Below are 25522 nucleotides of genomic sequence, written 5' to 3'. Positions count from 1 at the left end.
ATTTCAAGGGACGGCACACCTTTTAAATGCCTTCCTTCCATAGGAAATAATGAAGGATAGGGGCACCTTCTTTTGGGGCTCATAGAATTGGACCCCCTGGTCCAATCGTTTTGAAACTTGGGGGGGGGTATTTTTGGGAGAGGCACTAGATGCTATACTGTAAATTTGGTGCCTCTACCCAAAAAAACAGCCCCCCAGAGCCCCAGATACCCGCGGATCAATTCTCCATGATTTTCTATGGGAATAAATCTCCATAGGGAATAACAGAGTTCCCAGCAGACATTTCCCTCCCCTCCCCCCCCTCCCCCCCGCTTTCTGAGGACCCTGAAGCCGGGGGGGGGGGAGGGCCTCCAAACCGGGGGATCCCCTGCCCCTACCTGGGGATTGGCAACCCTACTTGAGCAAAAGGGCCGCCTTGGGGGCGGGGGCGGCCATGTCTTCCCGTGGAGCCAAGGGGGCGCTGTCGAGCTGCTGCTGCTGCCGCCGCCGGGCAGGGACTGGGAGCCGGGGCGCGCGAGGAGCGCTAGCAGAGCGGGGCCCGCCCCATGGTGAGGCGCAGGCAGGTGTGGCGCTGCTGTGCCGAGCTCTGGTCGGAGTCCTGTGCGTGGCCGGCGGAGCGGCGGCGGCGGCGGGAGCAGCAGGCGGAACAGCCCCCGGGGAGGATTCGCCGTCGCAGCGCAGTTATGGACGAGGAGGAGGAAGAAGAAAGCCCTCGGGAGAGGTGAGAGGCCGCGGCTTGGCGGGCGGTTGGAAAAGCAAAGCATTCCAGAACTGGCCTCTGTTGCACGGGGGCAGATGGGCGCTGCAGTGCAGGAGCGCCTAACAGACCCTGCAAGGCTCCGGGCGGCGGCGGCGAGGGCCCTCCTTAAACAGGCATTTGCAAAGCCGAGTTCTCTCCCTGCGCGTTAACAAGAAGGCATTGAGAGCCGCCTGCGTCTGTCTCGGTGGGCTCAGAGCATGCCCGCTGATGAGGGATTAAGTCCGTTGAAATCTTGCAGCCGCCCCAGGGCTCGCTTCCTTTCAGCAGCGATTGCCGAGGGCTGCTGGCTGCTCGCCTAGGGGAAAGGGTCGCTGCTAGGCCAGCCAGTTCGGCTTCCGGGCGCGTGGGTCTTGCGGACCTGTGTGGCTTTGCTTGCAAGACCCAACCCCCCGCGCCTCCACCCGAACTCTCTGGGATCTTATTTCCAGTCCTTGAGCCTCCGGGCTCAGAGGGCATCGTCGCCAGTTGATTGAGACGCCCCCTTGCAGTTGTGCCTTGCACGAAAGCCGCGGGTCCCGTGCAGGGTGCTCAGGGCCGAGCAAACGGGGCCGCGGCTTTAAAACAGCGTGCTTGCATTCTGCTGTAACGGGGCATTGCTGACTTGAGAGGGAGTGCGCGGTCTGTTCACAGAGTACCTTCACAATGTGTCGTGTGTCTATTGTGAAAAGTCGGCAATGCGAGAGAGTGTCAGAGGGCGAGGATGTGAATGTGGCCAGGCTGAAAAGGACGCTGGAGCCTGCCTGCCTGCCTGCCTTGAGGTGTTCCTATTAGGTGTGAATGTTTCAGGGCAGAGAGAAATAGGGATGGGTTCTTGCTAGGGCCGATTCTGTTCACTGTAAAGATCAATTGAAACTTGATGTGAGCAGGCCTGTCAGTTTTACAGCTGAAATATGGTCACAAAAACTGATTTTACGCTTAAGTGAAAGCAACCATAACATGGGAATTGCAGATGTTAGAAATGTATTGCTTGCAGAAGATTAAATATCCTGACTACTTCCTGCCTTACCCTGGTTGTGAATGGAGCTGCTGCCCAATATTTACATCCATCTCCCTTGCTATCACCTCCCACTTCCCGGCCATCTGCTCGATTTCAGACATTTGCTGAAGCTCTAAAGGCAATAGACTGAAAGGCGGCTTTCTGTGCCCTAAATTGTGGCTGTCGTTGGGGAGGAAAAGGGCAGCATCCTTGCACCTGTGTGTCTTGGAAGATCAGACAAGATGATAATGCCAATGGCGTTTGGGCTTTCCCAGCAGCTGTTGTGCTCAAAGATAAATTAGGTGTCATGGTTTGTGTTTGGGGTTTTTGTCTCAGTACTTCATTGTATAGTTGCAGGCTTTCTGCTGTTGGGGGAATGATTGAAGTGTCACTGTGTTCTGTGAAAATCAGAAAGCCAAACCGTTTCTACTGCAGATCAGAAGTGGGCTTCAGAACCAGGAGAGACTGGCTGGAGTCCATCTCCGTGCCCCAAAAGAGCTTAATCCTAGAATCATTTCTGGTTTACTACCCTCTAGTAGTAATACGTTACTGTTTGAAGTATCACTGCATGTTTTATATGGTTTTTAATGAATAAGTCATATGTAGCTTATCTCAGATTCTCTTAAAAAAAGAAAGAAAAAACATGAAGCTGTTTAGTTAAGATATGAGCCTCCACTGCACCCAGTCCTTGCCCCCTGTCCTCTCTCTCCGGGGGGGGGGGGGGGGGAGGTGTCTCGTTTGTGAATGAGTCTGGACTGAAGAATGAAAGCCAGGAACATCAATTCCGTTGCTATAATTGTTGTCCTCTCCTTTGCAGACATGGAAATGTGCTGCAGCAGTCTTCCAGAACCTTGTTACATAATCCCCTCTTCCCAGATTTGTATCTCTTAAAGTACTGATGTCTTATTTAAAATCTGCAATAAAGGCAAAAAGTCCTGTATATGTGTATTTATGGTCACTGTGGAGACCAAACCTAAGCTGAAATGTTTAAAATAAGCTCTGTTCGATAGAATAGCATTTGTTAGAGTTGGCAATTGGCCATGATTTTTTATTTCTCCCCAGCTTGCTAGCTCGCTCGCTTTAAATGAAGATGGGGAGCTGCTTAGTCTGTTTGTGGCAGTAGAAAAGAGCAAGAGTCCGGTAGCACGTTAACATTTGTGCCAGGGGAGGAGCGTTCATGATTCATAGCTCATTTCTTCAGTATCTGAAGAAGTGAGCTGTGACCCGCTTAAACTGGAATTGGATGTTTGTTGTAAAAAGCAAAAGTGTTCTTCTGTGATTCTGATTTGCTTTGTTAATGATGAAATGCAGAGAGTTTTGAATTTGATTATTAAAAACATTAATTAACTTCTCTATTCAAGGTACTGCAGTTGGGCATTCAAGGTGGCATGTATTTTAAACTACAAGGGGTTATGCTACATCCCACTTAGCCGACTACCTCCATTTTTCATTGGGGCATATTTCTCAAACTTGATTAAAGGAAATCCACTTTTCAAACTTAATATACCTTCCTCAGGTTCCTCACTGAATATCCCTGCCCGTTTCCTTGATGCTTTCTGTGACTCATTCATCTTCGTAGCTCCTATTCATTCTCACACACTCTCCTGCCCCTTCCTGTTACTGCTGACTCCTAAATATCCTGTGTGCTACTTCATATCCAGAATGAATTAATGGAGCTTTTATCTGACAGGAAATTGTGACTATATTTCTCCCCACCCCTGCCTGAACCTGAAGTTTAAACCCCTTAACTGTTTGTTTATTGCTAGTAAGGCACAAAGTCTGTACACTCTCCCTCCACACAGATTTCCCGTGGTTTTAATGTCCTGCCCCCAGATTTCAAAGCAACTACTCACATTTTGGACCTTTAAATGTGCCAGCCATAGAAGAACAGGAAGTGTCTAGAGCAAGGGTATCAAGCATGCAGCCCGAAGGCCAGATCAGGCCCCTAGAAGACTCCTATCAGGTCCTAAAGCAACTCACTGCTTCCTTCACCCTCCCTTGTTTCCTTCTGCATCACAGTTTGCTTTGCCGGGTTTGCTCAATCACACAGGAGCTAAAGACGAAAGCCTCTGTTTTGTCCATTGGCTGATCAGCACATGAAGCAGCTTATGTACAAAAATTTGCAATGCCCAGCCATTTCATGTTTTCCTTTGGGTCTTAGGCTCAAAGCATTGATAATGAGATTTCTGTAATGGATGTCAATAAACCAAAAGTAGTTTTGCAGCTTACAGATAAATACCTAAACAACACCTGAACAGCCTACTCAAGATTACTACAGCACAGACATTGTCTCCAGATTTTGATGCAATAATTCAGAGCTAGAGGTGTTAGTTATCAGAGACTGTTAAATAAACAAAGTATTGCAAGAATGTTTTAAGCATGTTTTATTTTAAACTTTTAAAAAACCTTTAACTGTGTTTGTGTCCTTTATAAAGTTTATATCTCCACTACCTGGTGTTATATTTTATGACACACATAGCCCAGCCTGACGAGGTCCCATTTATGTCAGATCCATCCCTCATACCAAAGAGTTTGACACCCCTGGTTTAGAGAAAAATGAGGGAACTGTTCAGGGCTGTAGTCAGAATTTGGAAGGTCGGGGGGTATTTACATTTTTCGGGGGGCACTGATGCCTCACCCAGTGGCCCAAACAACCTTCCCTCGGGTGGCTCCCTCCCTGCTTGCCTCTCTCTTGCCACCGCCCTCAACTCCCCTCCCCCCCACCAACTTGCTTCGCAGCCCCCGGGCGAGTTAAAGGGCCCGTGGATCAGCTGTTTCATGGGCCCTTTAACTTGCGTGGGGACTGCTTCTGCTGCCAGCCCATGCGCTGTTTTAGTGGCAGGGAACGGAGAGCTGCGGGGAGCTCACCACTGCCCTCTCTTCCCTACCAGTAAAATAACACTCGGGCCGGCAGCAGAAGCAGGCTCCCATGCGAGTTAAGGGCCCGTGAAACAGCTGAGCCACGGGGCCTTTAAGTAGCAGGGGGCATGGAGGCTGCTTCTGCTGCCAGGAGTGGCTCAAGGGCAAATATGCCCTAGGCAGACAACCCCCATGGCGCCCCCCAGCCGCTGTGCTCCACTCGCCCCAACCCACCGCTGCACTCCACTCGCTCGTCCACTGCTCCCCCTCTCGCCACCTCTTCTGCTGCCGGCCTGTGCGCTGTTTTAGTGGCATGGAAGGGAGGTTTGTGGCAAGCTCACTGCCACCCTCTCTCCCCCACCAGTAAAATAACATGTGGGCCGAAAGCAGAAGCAGCCCCCAGCCCCTGCACCAGTTAAAGGGCCCGTGGATCAGCTGTTTCGCAGGCCCTTAACTCACGCGGGGCTGGGGGCTGCTTCTGCCGCCGGCCCGTGTGTTATTTTACTTGTGGGGAAGAGAGGGCGGTGGTGAGCTCGCCACAGCCCTCCCTTCCCTGCCACTAAAACCTTGCGCGGGGCCAGCAGCAGAAAGGGCCCCCAGCCCCCTCAAGTTGAAGGGTCTGTGAAACAGCTGATCAGTGGGCCCTATAACTCAGGCCGGAGGCTGGGACTGCTTATGCCCCCCGCCCCAGAAGCAACCACTCCACTGCCCTGGAGCCATGGGGCTGATTGGGGGCCCAGAGTCAGGGGGCCTCTTTCAGAAGCGTAGCTACGGGCCTGGAACTGTTGCCTCTGGGTATCCCACCAGCGCCATTGACTATGGAGGCCATACAGCGTTCAGTGGTCAGCATTCATTCTGTCATTCACATTCAAAATCTGTTTTAACATTTCAGACTCACATATTTTTTGAAAGAAGTTATCCACTGCTTTGAAAAGCAAGCAAGATCAAGGAACTCTTGTTAGGTTGTAGGATTGTAGTCTTGGGGTTCTGATTCTTTTTCTCTTCATTTGTATCTGACCTTTTTCCCCAGTGGGTGCCCACAGCTGCTTAAATCATTCCCCTTTCCTCTGTTTTATCCTATCAGCAGCCCTGTGAAATAGGAGGCTGTGTATCTGGCCCAAGTGTCCATGGCAGTGGTGGGATTTGAACATGGGTGTCTTAGATCCTGGTTCAACCCTAACCACTGCACCATGCTAATAGCCAAAAGACTCTAGTTGTCCTCTAGAATTTTTATGTGCAAGCTGCAAACTTTAGGTAGGGAAGGAATGAAATTTTCTTCCAGAAAGAATCAAAGAAACACCAGTTTCTTCAGTTTTAAAATTAAGGTGTATGCAGTTCCATGATTAATATGATGTATTGTGGGGCCCAAACAGAAGAAGTTCTACAGTATTACTACTACTACAAGTGGGAGATCAACAAGGAAATGGGGGCATTTCCTTTTCCTCTTACCACTATTTCCTCATCCCCTTTCCTGAAAGTCTCCATAATCTATCCCCTTTTCCTGGTTCCTTATTTCCTTTCCACTCACCTACCAATGCTCATGAGTCCATTAGGGAATGACTGGCTGTATTGTTCTTCAGTGTATATAGTTGGACAAGAAAACGTAGAGGTTTCTCGGTTCCTCTTGTGGTTCTTTGATAGAAATCCTGATTCTTTGGGCTGTAGATCTATGAATTTTTACAGTATTAAGATAATCCAGGGCAGGGCTGTAGCCAGGATTATAAAAGTGGGGGGGGGGGGCGGGCTTTGTAAAAGTTGTGAGGCACCCTGTCCCATCCACCGCGAGGCTCCCAACTTTTCAGAAGCTTTCTAGGATAGGGGCAAAAGTTGGAGGCTCTGAAAGTGGCCAAGTTGAGGCAGCCGACCCTAAAACTTTGGAGTCAAGAAGGGGCTGCTCCTTGCGGACAAGTGGGGGAGGGGTTTCTTCCACATCCCTCTTCCCCAACCTGGCACTTCGCAGCCAGCAGCTCCATCCGCCCTCCCAATCCATTCCACGCGGCTTCTTCCGCCTCCTGGTCCTCCGCCTCCCTCCTGCTGCTTTTGCTGCTGCAGTGCACTGTCCCCTGCTCAGCTCTCCCAGCTCCAGCTGCTGTGGGTGACGCTTCGCCAGAAAACAGGCTGCATCTCAGAGGCCCCCCCCCCCCGAAATCAGAGATCCTGCCTGGAAGTCAGAGGGCAGTGCCCCCAGAGGCCCCCCTGTGGCTATGGACCTGATCTAGGGAATGGTTTTATGTAGTGACTGACGTGGATGTCTGCAATTTTTTCTCTTGCCATCACTGCATTTTCACTCCATCCCTTCTCTACCATTTCTTTATCCAACGCTGCAATCACACATTTCTGTTCTCTGCTTTGCTTGCGTTGTAAGTAAAGGCAAAGGGAGGGAAATTATTGGGGCGTATCATGCTAGCTGCACAATGCTTTGCTTCTGCCTCCTCCTCGGTTTCAGGTGTAAAGCCTGGGGATGGCCAGAGGCACATGCCAGAGGTCTCTTGTGGCTGTCAAGAAAGCTACAGGACCTTCCCAGAAAGTAGTTTCATTCTTTTGCTCATTAACAGTGTTTTGCTTTTTGAATTGCTTATTTAAATTTTGTACATATGCGAGCCACTTTGGATCTCTACTACAGAGAAAAGGGGGGTAGTAAATTACCTAAATAAAATTTTAAGCACACCGAATTTTCATAGGCAAAGATGCTTTGTTTTTGCCTCTTCTGTACTATACCTAGCCCAGGACTGGTGCTTTATATATGTCGGGTGATAGTCGTAATGAAATCACATCATTAACCGTTACAGAATCAAAAAGTGCTGTGATTTACGGAGTTGCAGAATGTCTCAAGGAACATGTAGGCAACATTTCCTTTTTGACTGACTTGGGACTACAGTTGTGTAGTATAATAGTATAATTTTAAAACAAATTTAGGAACACACACTCCGACACACAAAGATTCTTTGGCTTCTAAAGGTCGTCATGCTGGTCTTATCTTCAAGGTGACGTCATTGTTCATTTTTTTAAATGGGAGAGAAATGGTCAAGTTTGAAATTGTGCTGTTGGCAGAGCCTTTTTGTTTTTGGCCAATTGGGGCAGCTGTAGTTAGATCCAGTGCAAACCTGGCCTTCCACGGGCTGTGGCATGTTCCTGTGAGGCTCTTTATACTATTATTTGCCTCTCGTTTGCTGCATAGCAAGGGAGAATAGGAATTTCTAGATTGGTTGGAAGTGGAACATGAAAGTCAAGGGTGTTTTCCTCCAGTGCCATCCCTGAAAAATTACATACAGCAGCCACATTCTCTCTAGATTTGTCGTCATTAAGTGGTATCTTAATAAGTTGTGTATTTCCGTCTCTGTTTTTCAAACACTTTCTAATTACGAGGTGTAGGTTGTAATTCAAGACTAGTCAGTGAGAGAGGTTGTAATTCAAGACTAGTCAGTGAGAGAGTAAGTTTGCATGTATAAAAAGAGACAGCAAGAATACCTTCTGACAAAAATATTCTGATGTTCTCCATTCCTGATTTTTCAGGTAAATATACTGGACTAGACAGCCTGTTATCTTGTTAACTGTTCATTTCTGTACTGTTTCATTCCTTCCAAGCTGCCTCTGTAAACTCAGGCAGTTGTATCAATTGTGAATCTGTTTTGTCAGGATATATATCTTCTCTTTGAACAGAGAGTATATTTGTTATGTAAGCACGAAGAGTTGTCGCAGAGCTACTGCAGCTATTAAGCAGGCACTCGCTAAAATGTTCTACTAGGACTACAGCAAGCTGTGAGTTCCCATGTCAGACATTAAAAATTAAAAAGCAAAAGGGGAAACTCTGTTTCAAAATCTGCATTTCTAAAATGGCAGTCCTATACCTAGTTGTATTTCAGTGGAACTTCAACTTCCAGAGAAATCTTAGAAGCTAGGCAGGGCCGATTCTGGCAAGTACTTGGATGGGGGACTTCATTGGAATACCAACAGTTGGGAGGCAGGGGCAGGCTTTATTCAGCCACCTCTCTGAATATCCTCCATGCCCCCAGTAGGGGTCAGTCATCGGAAGTTACTATGACTTCCAGGTGTGCACACACACCTAAAAATACAAAGAAAGAAAGAAAAAGAAAGAGAGAGAGAAAGAAAGAAAGAAAGAACTACACTGGTATTAGCTTAGCTCTTTGGGTTGCGTAAAGTCTTGGGTTCCCCTCCCATTTTGAAGTGTGTGTGGTGGATTAACAAAAATAAAGCATGATAAATAGATTTTCATATTTTTGTTAACGTTATTTTTCTGTGCAATAATTTTGAAACCTCCTAGTGCAGGGGCGTCGAATACATCTGTTATGAGGGATGGATCTGACATAAATGAGACGTTTTCAGGCTGGGCCATGTGTGTCAAAAAATGTAATGCCAAGTAGCAGAGATACAAACTTTATAAGGAATACAGACACAAACAAAGCTTTTTTTTAAAAAAAAGCTTAAAATAAAACATGCTGAAAACATTAGCACTCATTGGTCTTAAAGGTATTTTCTTTGTGTCTTTCTTGTGCAATCCAGGGAACTGGACAAAGGAAGCTCTGGTTCTTCCTTCCCCAGGGGACCAGGAGATGGAGGAGTCTTACCCAATAGAAGGAAGAGAAGCTTGGTTCAGTAACTCTGCTGTGTGATTGAGAGAGCCTGGCAAAGCAAGTTATTCCTCCCCCCTTCCTCCCCAAGGGAGGAACCTTAGCCAAAGGAGGAAAATAGAGGGTTTGCTCTGTAGCTCCTGTGCTATTGAACAAGCCTGGCAAAGCAAGCTGTGATGCAGAAGAAAGCAAAAGAGAGGGAGAAGGAAGCAGGTGACAGCCAGTTGCTCAGGGGCCTGATTTGGCCCTCAGGCCACATGCTTAAAACCCCTGAACTAGTGCACCAAATTCTGTCAATTTAGCCATCTATTTATTTACTTATGTCAATTTATATTCTGCCATTACTGCAAGAGGGCTCAGGGCAGATTACATCAGATAGTAAAATATATAATTATGCAATGAGTTAAAATAGTTAAAATATAAATAAAACAGCTATCGACTGGAGTGCAGTGAAACTAGATCACAGCTGCTGGGGTGGTAAAAACTTATAAAAACTGGGCCAGATGGAAAAAGAGGCTGCAGTAAGGGCGGCCAACTTGATTGGATGTCTGTTGCCTCAGCCAAAGGCCTGGTAGAACACCTCCATTTTGCATTCTACCAGGCTGGGGCCAGGGCAGAAAATGCTGTGGCGCTGGTTGAGACTAACCAGATGTCCTTTGGGCTGGGAATGGTCAGTATATATTGATTAGCCAAGTGTAAAGCCCTTTGGGGCACATACAGGGAGAGATGGTCCCTTAGATGTGTCAGTCTCAGGCTGCACAGGACTTTAAAGGTTAGTACCAACCCCTTGAAATGGATCTGGTACTCGCTTGGTAGCCAATGCAATTTGTGTAGCACAGGCCAAATGAAGCCCGTACAGGCGATTCAGTCAGCAGGCACACCACTGCATTTTGTACTAGCTGGAGTTTCCAGGTCAGTCCCAAGGGCAAGCCTGCATAGAGCAAATTATAGTAGTCAAGCCTGGAATTGATTGCTGCATGATTCACTGTAGCTAGGTCCTGGGGGGGAGAGAGAGGATACCAATTGCCTGATCTGCTGAAAGGCAGACGTGTCAGTAGCAGTGACCTGGGCCTTCATAGAAAGTGAGGCATCCAGGATCATTCTCAGGCTCTTTACCTTCTGGGCTGGCACAAGTTTTGCACTGTTGAAGGGTGGGAGTCTGATACCTGATGCAATCTTGCCATGACCCAGGTACAGCACCTTCATCTTTGCTGGATTTAACTTGGCTAGCTGGTCCAGCCAGATCTGCCATAACCACCCAGCCACAGCCTCCAGTGCCCTGCCCAAAATCTCCAGGGCAGAGGTTGGGCTGCTGTCCAACAACAGGTAGAACTGGGTATCATTCACATATTGGTGACATCCCAGCCCAAACCACTGGACCAACTGGGCAAGGGGGCGCATGTAGATGTTAAATGTAGATGTTGGTCATAAGGTCATAGTTGACTGTGTCGAATGCCACTGTCAAGTGTAAAAGTAACAGCAGTGTAGACCCAGGTGCCTCCGGAGGTCATCTATGAGGGTGACAAGTGGCCAGGGTGGAAACCAGACTGGAATGTATCATCCAGATAGACCTGGATGCCCTCTTTTTTCAGCCACTGCCCTCAGTTCTTCAATCTCCTTTAGGAGTTCCTCCAAAATTAAGATCAAATAATTTCTTATGTTCAGAGTAAGAAAAAGAGCAAGGACATGGTGGGCCCATTGCGAGGGCAGGGAAGTGAAATTGTAACAGGTAATGAAGAGAGTGCGGAACTGCTCAATTCCTACTTTTCCTCAGTTTTCTCTTCTGAGGGAAACGGTGCTCAACATGGCAAAAACAGAACATATAAGGAGGGTATGAAGTTCCAACCTAGGATCAGAATAGGGGTAGTATGTAAACACCTAGTTTCTTTAAATGAAACAAAGTCCTCAGGGCCAGGTGAATTGCATCCAAGGGTTCTAAAAGAGCTTATGGATGTAATTTCTGGGCCTCTGGCTATTATTTTTGAGAATTCTTGGAGAACAGGAGAGGTGCTGGAAGATTGGAGGCGGGTGAATGTTGTCCCCATCTTCAAGAAGGGGAAAAAAGATGATCCAGGTAACTACTGACCCATCAGCTTGATGTCTATACCTGGAAACGTTTTAGAACAAATCATCAAGCTGTCGGTCCTGGAACATTTAGAAAGAATGGATGTGATTACTGAGAGCCAGCGTGGTTTTCTCAAGAACAAGTCATGTCAGACTAACCTGATCTCTTTTTTTGAGAAAGTGACTACCTTGCTGGATCAGGGGAATGCTGTAGACATGGTTTATCTTGATTTCAGTAAGGCTTTTGATAAGGTTCCCCATACTATCCTTGTTGACAAGTTGGTAAAATGTGGTTTGGATTCTGTTACTGTTAGGTGGATCTGTAACTGGTTGACAAATCGCACCCAAAGAGTGCTTGTGAATGGTTCCTCATTCTCTTGGAGAGGAGTGACAAGTGGAGTGCCTCAAGCATCTGTCCTGGGACCTGTTTTGTTCAACATCTTTATCAGTGATTTGGATGAAGGAATAGAGGGAAAGCTTATTAAATTTGCAGATGATACTAAATTGGGAGGGGTTGCAAACACAGAAGAAGACAGACACAGGATACAGGGTGACCTTGACAGCCTGAAAACTCGGCTAAAATCAATAAAATGAATTTTAACGGGGATAAATGTAAAGTTCTGCATTTAGGTAGGAAAAATCCAATGCATGGTTATAGGATGGGGGAGACTTGTCTTAGCAGTAGTATGTGCGAAAAGGATCTAGGAGTCTTAGTGGATCATACGCTGAACATGAGTCAACAGTGATGCGGTGGCTAAAAAGGCAAATGCAGTTTTGGGCTGTATCAACAGAAGTATAATGCCCAGATCACATGAAGTGATGGTATCGCTTTACTCTGCTCTGGTAAGACCTCACCTGGAGTATTGTGTTCAGTTTTGGGCACCACATTTTAAGAAGGATATAGACAAGCTGGAACGAATCCAGAGGAGGGCAACGAAGATGTTGAGGGGTCTGTAGACCAAGTTCTATGAGGAAAGGAGCTGGGGATGTTTAGCCTGGAGAGGAGGTGGCTGAGAGGTGATATGATCACCATCTTCAAGTACTTAAGGGCTGTCATATAGAGGATGGTGTGGAATTGTTTTCTGTGGCCCCAGAAGGTAGAAGAAGAAGATACTGGATTTATATCCCGCCCTCCACTCCGAAGAGTCTCAGAGCGGCTCACAATCTCCTTTACCTTCCTCCCCCACAACAGACACCCTGTGAGGTGGGTGGGGCTGGAGAGGGCTCTCACAGCAGCTGCCCTTTCAAGGACAACCTCTGCCAGGGCTATGGCTGACCCAAGGCCATGCTAGCAGGTGCAAGTGGAAGAGTGGGGAATCAAACCCGGTTCTCCCAGATAAGAGTCCGCACACTTAACCACTACACCAAACTGGCTCCAGAACCAATGGGTTGAAACTAGGACCAAACTAGGACCAGAACCAATGGGTTGAAATTAAATCAAAATAGTTTCCGACTCAACATCAGGAAGCACTTCCTGACAAAGCGATTCCTCAGTGGAACAGGCTTCCTCAGAAGATGGCGGGCTCTCCTTCCTTGGAGGTTTTTAAACAGAGGCTGGATGGCCATCTGACAGCAATAAAGATCCTGTGAATTTAGGGGGAGGTATTTGTGAGTTTCCTGTATTGTGCAGGGGGTTGGACTAGATGACCCTATAGGTCCCTTCCAACTCTATGATTCTATGCAAAGGCTCTTAACTTGTAAGTCTCTTTTTAAATCTTAACTCCCCCAATCCTCTCATTGTGTCTTATGTCTCTACTAGGGGTAAGGCCTGTTGTGGAGTAAAATACAACAGGCTCTAGAAAGAGGGTCTGGGTGAGTGCCCCCACACTTGCTATCTTCCCACCCTCCCAAATGAAGGCATTCACTCTCCTCTCACACCTCAAAGGGAGCTGATCTCTACCATCTAGCGAGCAGTTGTAGTTCTGAGTGATCTCATAAGAACATAAGAGAAGCCATGTTGGATCAGGCCAATGATCCATCCAGTCCAACACTTTGTGTCACACAGTGGCTAAAAAAACAAACAAACACCAAGTGCCATCAGGAGGTCCATCAGTTAGGCCAGGACATGGAAGCCCTCCCACTGTTGCCCCTCTCAAGCACCAAGAATACGGAGCATCACTGCCCCAGACAGAGAGTTTCAACAATACTCTGTGGCTAACAGCCACTGATGGACCTCTGCTCCATATGTTTATTCAATCCCCTCTTGAAGCTGACTATGCTTGTAGCCACCGCCACCATCTCCAGCCCTCATCTGGAGATTGGCAACAGTGGTTCTTCAGGAGGAAATGGCTTGTTTTGAGGGTGGTATGCATAGCCTTGTACCTGTCTGAGGTACTACCCTTACTCAAACCCCACCCTTTTCAGGCCCCACCCCTTAAATACCCAGGAATTTCCTAACCTGGAGTTGGCAACCCTATCTCCTTCCCTTTATCTGCTGCTCTGACTTCAGCTTTCCACCAACTCACCCCTCCTTGCAGCCTCTACATAGGAAAAGGACAGTCTTTCTCCCGGGGGGGCGGGACAAAGAAGCTTACATCAATCTCCTCTCCCCACGTTGATTTGTACTACAACCCTTCGAGGTAGGTGAGGCTGGAAGTGTGTGACTGAAATTACCCAGTCAGCTTCCACAGCAAGAACCTGGGTCTGGCAGAGTCCTCTGAAGTCCTAACTCCTATGCGCTCCTCAAACTTTACCACAGAGTCTCCAGGGATTTCTTACCAACCTGGAACTGGCAGTCCTAGCCAGGACTGGCCCCAATGAGTTCTCCCTCAGAGGTCTTTAGTGATACCAATAAGAACAACACTCTCTCTCTCTGATAACGTTGACTTCAATCTCTCTCTGTGTCTCGCTTTCCCTCCCTATCTGTCTCTCTCAGTAGCTGGCCTTCTGTGACAGGACACCATTTTTGCACTCTGTCACTGGGTGTTTCCTTCCCAGAGGAGGATAGGGAGGAGTCCTCAGCCAATCAAGAGAAAACCTTCCCTTCTCCTCCCTCCCTCAGCCAATCGTGGGAAGGCTTTCTCTGTGGCTCTCTCCCTCCTTCTCCATCCCTCAGCCAGTCAAGGGAAGGCTTTCTTTCTCTCCTCTACAAAACAGTGCAGCAGGCAGCTTAGCCAATCGGAGAGTAGGGAGAGGCAGCAACTGTCAGAACCAAGGTTGGTTGCCTTTTACTGACAGAATCAACTTGGCTAGCTAGCAACAGCCACTCACGTGGGAGAGAGAAGCGGTCAACCGATGAGTTTTCCCTCAAAGGCTAAAATAGGACATGAAAGGGTCTCCCCCACTGGCTTCTATTGAGAGAACCAAGCTTGGTTGATTTCTTGGTGGAGAAGCAGTGGTAGTTGCCTAGCAGCAGCCACTCCCTGGCAGTTTCATCAAAGGACCAATCCCCATCTGTCCTGGGGCCACCTGTGGGTGGGGGAGAGCAGAGTCATCCAGTGCGACATTAGAGCAGTTGATTGATGGTTTGACAGGCCAAAGGTTGATGCACCACAGTCCCACCCAGTCCCAACCAATTAGGGAGCTTGGATTTGCCAAGATGAAAGTGGAATTATATATGAAAGTTTATTTCAAGAACCAAAATAAATAAAAGGAGAGACAGTGGGCAATCTTGTCATGTTTCTTTTTGAATCTCACAAGGCTTAGTTAAATCTCCATTAACAATTATTTGTGAATAATAAATTTATTTCCCCACCCTTAATAAAATTATCACCAAAATCCATATCTTCCAGAACCTTGAACATAAAAGTACAATTTAAATTGCCAAACGCTTTCTTAGCATCTAGAAAATTCAAAGCTGATTATTTTGTGTTATGTTTTCCCAGGTACTCCAAAAATATCTAATGTGTTCTGACACTGTCTTTCAGCTGTCTCTTGGATAAAAAGCAGCATAGGTCTCCGTGAATTAACTTTAATCTTTCAGCTAAAATTGTAGTAAACAACTTGTAATCATTATTCAATAATGAAATTGGTCTGTTCATTGTTTTGATATACCAAGAAATGTTTAATGACAGCGATAAGAGTTTTTGTAATGATGTATTGAGAGCATGTAGCTTTAATAGAGTGGGTGCTGTTGAAAATAGCAAGCAGCCAGGCCTAGTTGAGTAATGCAAGTCGGATGCTGATACCAGTTCACCCAGAGGCTGCTGCTAGACTTAGGACTGTCATCCTCCAGGTTGGACCTAGTGATCTCCCAGAATCACAACTGAACTCTGGACGAGATCTGTCCCCCCTGGAGAAGATGACTGCTTTGGAAGGTGGATGCTATGGCATTATATTCAGCAGAGGCCTCTCCCCTCCACAAACCCTACCCTCCTCAGACTATACCCAGAAACTTTCCAGTCTGGAGTTTGCAACCTTTGTCAGGCATGGTCCCCCCCCCCCCCCCGAGTCCTCCCTCAGGGACCAAAATTAGGTCTGCAAAAGACCCTGCCCTCTCATCCTGCCCTCTCACCCTACTCACAGAGACCCAGCTTTAAAATACTGTGGACTACTGAGGGGATCCATTGCTTAAAGCTACAGGTGTTCCTTTTATCATTTTCAGGGTTTTAACCACCACCTTCCTTGTAAATCTAGGGTCCTTTTCAAGTTTGTAGAGAGATCTGTTTTTCAGTTCACAGCTCCAGTGACTGAATTTATGGCCGAGGACCAGCCTACCTAAGGGACCGTCTCTCCCCATATGAACCCCAGAGGGCACTGAGGTCAGTGGGTAAAAACAAAATGACCATCCCTGGGCCGAGAGAGGCCAAACTCCAAAACACCAGAGCACGGGCCTTTTCAGTTGCGGCTCCTGCACTGTGGAACCAGCTTCCGGAGGAAGTGCGGGCCCTGCGGAACCTCGACCAGTTCCGCAGGGCCTGCAAAACCGCCCTTTTTAGACAAGCCTATAACGATATCGACTGCTGAGTTGCTAGGAACAAAGAACCGCCATCTATAATATTATCTAAACTGGCAGAACCAGCGCCAGAACAGCTTTATTGCTGCCAGATATATATAATGTAACTTAAACTATGTATTTTAATTTAATTAACTGGTTTTTATATGTTTAATTTTAATTGTTAAATTCAATGTTTTACCTATTTATGTTAATGTTGAATTGTTGTTAGCCGCCCTGAGCCGCCTAGGCGGGGAGGGCGGGATATAAATAAAATCTATTATTATTATTATAATTATTAAGTATCTTCAGGTTTGGCTGACTTTGCTATTAATATATAGGTGATGGTTGAATATGGACGAGTATTTCAGAGAATACACAAGTGTCAAAAATTCTAAGTGAATAATCAGTAAAATGCTTTTGTGGTGACATCAGAGCTTGAAGTAAGGATCTGTGTTTTACACGAGTCATGTTGGTGATTAGTCATTGTTAATGAAAGCAGCCACCTTTTGTTTATTTTATTTAGATACTTGTACTCCACTTTTCTCCTAAAATATCATTCTCCCCTCTTTCTTTTTTTATCCTGACAGCAGCAGTTCTGGAAGAAAGGTAGGCTAAGAAAGTGAACAAGTGACTGACTGAATGGCTTAAGGTCACCCATTAAAGTGGGGATTCCAGTTTGGGTTTCGAAGATCCCAATCCACCCTGACCACTATACAGCACTAACTCTTAGTGTAGGAGATTGACTCAGATACCTTAAACCCCTCTGCAATAAGGTTGTGGGGTGGGGTGAGGACACTTCTGATTGTGCTATTTTCCTCATTCTAGTTATGTCACCTCCTCTGACATCACAATTTCACTTCTCCTCAGCCTGATGAAAATACAGGAAGCTTTGTCATCTCAAGCCAAGACATGGATATCTTATTTACAAAAGTGATATTTAGCTGCATAACATCTCAGCAGCCAGTTTCACTAATGTGGTTTTGAATTTTATATCAAAATGATAATGGATGAAATGGCATTATCAGTGTTTAAGTAAGCAGGTCAGTTCTCTTGCAAAGAACAGGCATCTCTGTGAAATTTTTTTGGTTCTGATGGTACTTATAGTGTTACAGCAAAATTTCTTGAAGAAATGGATGTGTGCCTTTTACCCCATTATTGTCAATAGTGGCTGATAATTCAGGATTATGCCTCTGTTAGTAAGACTCTATTGAAAATTACTGTGAGTATGATTTGCCTACAAAATGCACTAGTACCAAAAGGTTTTTCTTTAGAATTCAGTTAAGATTTATTTGCCTTCACCTTGCAGCCTGATTCCTGTTAGGTAGGTAATCTCACCCTGGTTCCCACCACAGAACAAAAACCAAGCTGCCCCTTTCTCATCTTTGCACACTGAAGTTTTTATGAGAGATGCTGGCCATTCAGGCCATTGCCCTATGCTGGACAGTGACGGTTCAGGCATTGATGGCTTGAAGTATAAGATCCCAAATCCTCTCAGTTTGGCCCTGTCCTCTAGCAGGGGTGGAGACAACAGGACATGTCTTTTTCTGCTGCTCCTTTTATAAACAAATTTGAGATGAGACAGTTCTTTCCCTTGCTGACAGTCCTATGGTAGGAGTGGTCCAGATATGTCTAGATAAATTATTAACAGATGAAATCTCAGTTATTACCAAGCTAACTGCTAGATTCTGTGCACAGGTGATCAAAGTGAGCAACACATTTCAGTCCTGCCCTTTTGAGCCTTGACTTCAACTTAATCACAAGGTGTACTATATAGTTCTTGATTTTTAGATTCCAGGTTCAAATTTTAAATATGGTTATCTAAGATGTTGCTTTATATATTATATATTTTATTCTCTTCTATGTAATTTTATATAGATTTCTTTTGCTAAATTTCTATTTTTATTTTAAGTGGAGTTTATCTTGAATATCTGTATACCTGATAATGTTTTTGTCAGTTGGATCTGGTTGCTGACCGTGATAATAGAAACAGAACTGGTGACTAGAAAATAGAAAGATCCCTGCTCAGGAATTTGGACCAGACAGCCTCTATCCAAAGATGCTTCAGGGAGCTGGATGATTAAACTAATTTATCCACCAGCCCACACTTAACCTGCCATCCATAGTTACCAGTGTGCTCTACCCACACCTATTGAAATAAGGTATAAAGGACATGGAAAAATAGACTTACATAGCTAATTAAAGACAAGCTTCTTGCTCATCTTCAAAGCATCTCACTAATCTTATACTGTAAACAAACTAATATATGCACATGCTGATATCCAAAGATTTACTGCAGAAGGAAATCAGAATGCTCATGGCATTTATAGATTAAAGTACAGGAAACCTCTAAACAGGGCGGTAGCTAGGGGTGGGGCAGATGAGGCTCTGCATTTGCATCACCCCCACCCCCACCCAGTGTGGCCAAAGGACATCATGCCTGGACACATGTGGCTCAAAAGGGGCCCCATATGGCCTTCTCCCTCCCCGTTCTGCTCAACCACAGCTGCTCTGCTGGGCCCAAGTCATCCTGACCCACCTTGCAGAACGCCACTTCCTCATCCATTCTGGGCCAGCCCATGCTTCAGCAGCCAGTTGAGAGGAGCCACTGTCTCTGCTCCCTCCGGGTCTGGCCCCCACCCTACTGCTGTTGCAGAAGGGCTGAGCTGGGCTAAGCTGCTGGGGTGTGTGTCTGGCAGTGGGGGGCAGCAAGCCATGGCTGGTGCAGCCCCTTCCCCTCCCAGCTGGGCCTCCCTCACTGCCTTCACCTCCAAATCAAGTCAGGCTGGGCTGCTATGTTCCCAGCCAACCACAGCAACAGCAGCCCTGTGCGGCAGCAACAACATTGGAGTCTGCTGCCCGCCCTGAGCACTGCTGGAGAAAGGGTTTTCTTTTAACTTTCCTTTAATTAACACCCCTGGCACCCCTGGAAAAAAATCCTGGATACAGGGCTGCTCTAAAATAGCACAAGGCAATACAAAGTAATAAAATGGAGGCTTCCTGAACTGCAGGATTACAATCCTGCCTCAGCTGCAATCCTTTGTTCAAGTTATTTCCACATTTGGTCAGCACTTTAACTAACAAAGTACATATCCTATGCTACTGCTAGTGGAGTGTTTTTCATTTGCAGGCTTTGGCCTGCAGTCAAAATAGAATCTGATTCAACTTTTCAAATTAGAAGTTGAGATTCACACCAGGGGATGTTTCAAGATGCTATCCACAGGTCCTACTATTAACCACCTTGCCTGTTTAAACCTGCTTATGTTCTCCAGTGGGGGGCGGGGAATCATGTGAGTGACTTCTGGGCATAGGTTGAAGAGTTTGGTCCTCTGACTGATAGTTTGATGTTTGACCTCTGATAAATAGTTACTATGACCACAAAGAACTCTTGGTTCTTTCAGTTCTAAAAACTGGAACAGCAATCAAGCCATTATTTATTTCAGTGTTCCTAGCTGGGAGTTCATTTTAATTTGGTAAATGTTCTTAGTCTGCAACTGGAGAACACTTACTTGCTATCAAGGTGGATTTTTAAAATGTAAATTGGATTTTTAATGGACCTCTTTTTGAAGAAAAATCTATCTAAGGATAAGAACATAAGAGAAGCCATGTTGGATCAGGCCAATGGCCCATCCAGTCCAACACTCTGTGGCATACAGTGGCAATTTTTTTTAATTTTTTTAATATACACACACACACACACACACACAGTGGCTAATAGCCACTGATGGACCTCTGCTCCATATTTTTATCTAAACCCCTCCTCAAGGTGGCTATGCTTGTGGCCGCCACCACCTCCTGTGGCAGTGAATTCCACATGTTAATCACCCTTTGGGTGAAGAAGTACTTCCTTTTATCCGTTTTAACCTGGCTGCTCAGCAATTTCATCGAATGCCCACGAGTTCTTGTATTGTGAGAAAGGGAGAAAAGTACTTCTTTCTCTACTTTCTCCATCCCATGCATTATCTTGTAAACCTCTATCATGTCACCCCGCAGTCAACGCTTCTCCAAGCTAAAGAGTCCCAAGCGTTTCAACCTTTCTTCATAGCAAAAGTGTTCCAGCCCTTTAATCATTCTAGTTGCCCTTTTCTGCACTTTTTCCAATGCTATAATATCCTTTTTGAGGTGCGGCGACCAGAACTGCACACAGTACTCCAAATGAGACCGCACCATCGATTTATACAGGGGCATTATGATACTGGCTGATTTGTTTTCAATTCCCTTCCTAATAATTCCCAGCATGGCGTTGACCTTTTTTATTGCAAACGCACACTGTCTTGACATTTTCAGTGAGTTATCTACCACGACCCCAAGATCTCTCTCTTGGTCAGTCTCTGCCAGTTCACACCCTATCAACTTGTATTTGTAGCTGGGATTCTTGGCCCCAATGTGCATTACTTTGCACTTGGCCACATTGAACCGCAGCTACCACTTTGATGCCCACTCACCCAGCCTCAACAGATCCCTTTGGAGTTCCTCACAATCCTCTCTGGTTCTCACCACCCTGAACAATTTAGTGTCATCCGCAAATTTGGCCACTTCACTGCTCACTCCCAACTCTAAATCATTTATGAACAAGTTAAAGAGCGTGGGACCCAGTACCGAGCCCTGCGGCACCCCACTGCTTACCGTCCTCCATTGCGAAGACTGCCTATTTATACTCACTCTCTGCTTCCTATTACTCAGCCAGTTTTTGATCCACAAGAGGACCTGTCCTTTTACTCCATGACTCTCAAGCTTTCTAAGGAGCCTTTGATGAGGAACTTTATCAAAAGCTTTCTGGAAGTCAAGGTAAACAACATCTATTGGGTCTCCTTTGTCCACATGTTTGTTCACCCCCTCAAAGAACTGTAACAGGTTAGTGAGGCAAGATCTTCCCTTACAGAACCCATGCTGAGTCTTCCTCAATAACCTGTGTTCATCAATGTGCCTACTCATTCTGTCCTTGATAATGGTTTCTACCAACTTTCCCGGTATTGAAGTCAGACTGACTGGCCTGTAATTTCCCGGATCTCCTCTGGAACCCTTTTTAAAGATGGGGGTGACATTTGCTACCTTCCAGTCCTCAGGAACGGAGGCAGATTTCAATGAAAGATCACAGATTTTTGTTAGAAGATCCACAAGTTCAACTTTGAGTTCTTTGAGAACTCTCAGATGTATGCCATCCGGACCCGGTGACTTATTAGTTTTTAATTTGTCTATCAGTTGTAGGACCTCCTCTTTTGTCACCTCAATCTGACTCAGGTCTTTCAACATCCCTTCCAAAATTAGTGGTTCTGGGGCGGGCAAAAAGTTCTCATCTTCCACAGTGAAGACGGAGGCAAAAAATTCATTCAGCTTCTCAGCCATTTCCTTATCCTCCTTCAGTAATCCTTTTACCCCATGGTCATCCAAGGGCCCCACTGCCTCTCTGGCTGGTTTCCTACTTCTAATATATTTGAAGAAATTTTTATTGTTGGTCTTTATGTTTTTTGCAATATGCCCCTCATAGTTCCTTTTTGCCTGCCTGATCACAGTCTTGCATTTGATTTGCCACAGCCTGTGTTCATTTTTACTAATCTCACTTGGACTGGTTTTCCACCGCTTAAAGGAGTCCTTCTTACCTTTTACAGCTTCCATTAGTTTTCTATTTAAGCTACATTATAGTCCAAAGGTTATTCAACAGTGATATGATAACCATCTTCAAGTACTTGAAGGGCTGTCATATAGTGGATAGTGTGGAGTTGTTTTCTGTTGCCCCAGAAGGTCGAACCAGATCTAACAGGTTAAAATTAAATCAAAAGAGTTTTTGGCTAAACATTAGGAAGAACTTCCTGACAGAGCTGTTCCTCAGTGGAACAGGCTTTCTCGGGGGGGGGAGGGGCTCTCCTTCTTTGGAGGTTTTTAAACAGAGCCTAGATGGCCATTTGAAAGCAATGCTGATTCTGAACTTAGGCAGATCATGAGAAAGAAGGTGGGGGAGGTACTTTTCCTGCATTGTGCAAGGGCTTGAACTAGATGCCCCTGGCGGTCCCTTCCAACTCTGATTCTGTGATTCTATGATCATGAAATATGGACTTATTTTTAATTATGTAGCATTAGGCTGTATATTCATGCAATGTTTAAAACTTTTGGTAGATGAATTCCATTAATTCATTCACAATGTCATACTCTCCCAGAGGTTCATGTAAGATTATTTTTTGGCAGTTTTTCTTTCTAGAAGATATTACTACAGATGCTTGGTTTTGCAGTTATCTGCAGAGATAGCATGCCCTTTCTTCCCAACAAAAATGTTATAAGTTACAGTTAAGATACCTCAGTCCTATTGGCCTTCTGCAAAACTATGCACACAGAATCAACCCCTTATCTCTTAAGTGCTAAGTTTCAAGAAGTCTAATGAATATAAGGATGTTAGGGGTGGTATATGTCTGGATAAGGAGGAAATATTAAGAGCTGAGTGCAAGGAGAGAGGGGCAAGCAGCACAAATGAAAGTGAAACTTTTTGAGTGGAATACTCCAGAAATCTTGAGTTCTTTGTGAGTGTAGACTCATGGATGTTTTAAACAAATACAATAATATATTTGCTATATAATGTTATTGTTTTAGTTAAATAAAACAATTTAAATCGTTACTGTTAATGATTATTTTTCTCCATCCAGTAAAGTACAGTAGAAAACTTGTCCAAATATTAATGATTAACCTATTAAACTGAGAATTCATTTTGCAATAATTTCATAATTATCCTTTTCAAGTGGTAAATAACCAATCATTAATTTTCTGATAATTAAGCTGAAAAGTTATTATACAAAAATGAGTTGTAGATATTATGGCCGACAAGAATGTGCCTTTATGTAGAAAATCATGATTTAAATTGAGTCTTACTGACGTGAATTAAATCATGATTAAATCCAATCCATTCTGCTTGCTGTTCTCTAGATGTGTGAAGTCTACTAAAATGTTTGGTGTATGTGTGGTACATTTGATTTCATTTGCAAACCATAAATATATGTCTTTTATGAAGAGATTGACATTCATTTTGATTACGGTAAACTTGTTTTTCCTAGTATTGCAGTTTATTGGGTTCCCCAGCAGCTGGGAGTCCAAATGGGAAAGGCAAACTGGGCATGGGTAGCCTAGGTATACAAGAAAACTTTGGTTTGTTGAGTTTATTCCTCCACTTCCTACACCTTCAAAAACTAGTATCTGGGAGATGAGTTAGATTGCTCTGAGATGCTTGAGTGAAGGGTGGGGTATAAATCCAGTCTCCTCCTCTTCCTCGTCTCTCAGATAATAACATAATGCCTGCCCGAGTAAGCACTCTTGAGAGGAAAGAGGTAGGAAAGTCAAACTGCATAAACTTAATTTCAAGAGCTGTATGTCGGGACTCTTCCAGTGTAAGTCTCTCTGGCAAGCAGCAGTCCAAGATTCTGACGGTGTGCACAGCAAAGCACTGGAGACTTCCTGTGTATCAAAGATGCCAAAATGTCTGTCTGCTAAAATGTGTTTGTTGTGCATTCTTTGTTGTGAAAAATAGAGGCCTAGCAACTGCTTACAACTTTATTTTAGGGATGCAGCTTGGTGTTTTTTGTGTTTTTCCGTTGGAGGGCAAGTAACGGTCTGAATGCTATTCCCCCCCCCCCCCCAGGTCTTCACTTAAAGAAATGTATGAAGAACAGCCTTTGTCTGCTTGCAGTCAATATCCTAAAGAAGCTTTAAGGAAACGACAGCATTCAAGTCAAGGTTCCCAGGGCAGTGATTCCTCTCGGGTATCCCGGAAAAGCTTCCGACTGGACTACAGGTTGGAAGAAGATGTCACAAAATCAAAGAGAGGTAAAGATGGAAGGTTTGTCAACCCTTGGCCAACGTGGAAATCACTGTCTTTCCCTAATATTATGAAGTGGATTCTTACAGAGAAGAACAACAGCAAAGTTCCGTGTTCAAAGCAGGTAAATATTCTGTTTTTACTTAATTCAGTCATGCCCTAAGTACTCTCTGCTTCACACATAACATTTTGGGTGCAAACTTACAGTACTTTATGCATCTCTCAAAAAAATCAAGTGGGGATTTGATGAATCGTGGTCCATATATTGTTGGGGACCTCTGTCATGGGGCCAGGATTGGCTGTGGCTTTGTTGAACACAAACTTGATGGCAAGCCCAGGCCTGCTGTCATATTATTTGTATGGAACTATTATTTAAAAGCAGGGGTCTGGAAATTATTTTTAAATATTATTTTTATTAAAATTTTCGAACCAATAAAAAGAAAAAAGAAACAAAAATGGCAAAGAAAAAGAAAAGAAAAACAGATGCATAAAATAAAAAGGTCAAAGAAACATATGAAGACATTCCAAAAATTTTCTGCCATGAAAAAGAAAAACAGCATTAATTATAGTAATTCTAAAATTATAACATGGCCACTTACTCTGAAATCAAACAAAGACACCAGCAAGTCTCCTTTTTTAATCTATTGTTTAAACCATCTTAATCCCCAAATCCATGAATCATCAAATAATTTCTTTCCTTTACATACGAACATTCCACAAGGGGGTTCCACTTAACCAAAAATGTTGATAATGTCTTTTCTCTGATCAATGAAGCAAGTTTAACCATCTCTGCAAATTTCAGCATCTTTTCAACAACCGTTCTTCTACTGTGGGTATTTTCATAGATTTCCAGTTCTGTGCATAAAGCAAGTTCAGTGCAGTAATTGTATATAAAAACAAAGCTCCATAGTTTTTTAAAAACTGTTCTGGTTTCCTTTGTATGTTAATGTTTAAAATCTTCTGTATTGAGGTATATTTATAGTAAAAAAAATAGCTTTATCACAGGCCTACCACATATGGTAAAATGCTCCTTGATGCTGCTCATATTTTAAACATTATCTCATGACATATACCAATGAAACATAATTTTATTTTTAAAAATCTTTAAGATTAAAACTTAAAAGTAAATTTCAAGCCCTTCAACTACATTCTTTCTCATTGTTCCATTTGTATATCATATCCAAAGTTCTTAGCATATCTTGTCATATAGACTGACACCTGTTCTGTTTCATATTTCAAATAAAGTTTATACATTTTAACAAAAAAAAGTCTGGAAATTATTGAGATCCCAGTGACATCTGTTTGCTGAAGATTTGTGAATGCCACTGGAAGTGTGAACTCATATGGCCCTTGAGGCGGGACTGACTCAGCAGGTCCTGAATCTATAACCTTTAAAGAAATTAGTTTATTGCATTAGTTGAAGTTAGGTAAATTGGTTAGTTGAAGTTGAATATTATAATGAAAATTGTATGAGACACAAATCACTTGTCAGCTTTCCTGACTACACATTATGTGACTACTCTTCTTCCACTAATTACTAGGTTCATCTTCAGTTGATGAATCCTTCAGGTGCGGGGAGGCAAGAATTTCCATTTTACATAGT

At 44.6% G+C, this 25522-nt stretch overlaps 1 protein-coding gene across 1 annotated transcript in view; it reads left to right on the top strand.

Annotated features, from left to right (window-relative positions):
* The first annotated feature begins 459 nt into the window (after positions 1–459).
* The window catches only part of NAPEPLD (N-acyl phosphatidylethanolamine phospholipase D), a 41697-nt gene continuing 16634 nt past the window's right edge, over positions 460–25522 (top strand). Inside the window, exons 1-2 of the mRNA XM_060244699.1 lie at positions 460–721; positions 23743–24043. Of these exons, the coding sequence (XP_060100682.1) occupies positions 546–721; positions 23743–24043 (477 nt within the window). The 5' untranslated portion in view covers positions 460–545. The remainder of the gene's footprint in view (positions 722–23742; positions 24044–25522) is intronic.

This window comes from Heteronotia binoei, chromosome 8 (assembly GCF_032191835.1).
Source record: "Heteronotia binoei isolate CCM8104 ecotype False Entrance Well chromosome 8, APGP_CSIRO_Hbin_v1, whole genome shotgun sequence".
Classification (NCBI taxonomy): Eukaryota; Metazoa; Chordata; class Lepidosauria; order Squamata; family Gekkonidae; genus Heteronotia; species Heteronotia binoei.
The sequence above is the reverse complement of the archived record's forward strand: the minus strand, read 5'-3'. Positions and strand labels throughout refer to the sequence as shown.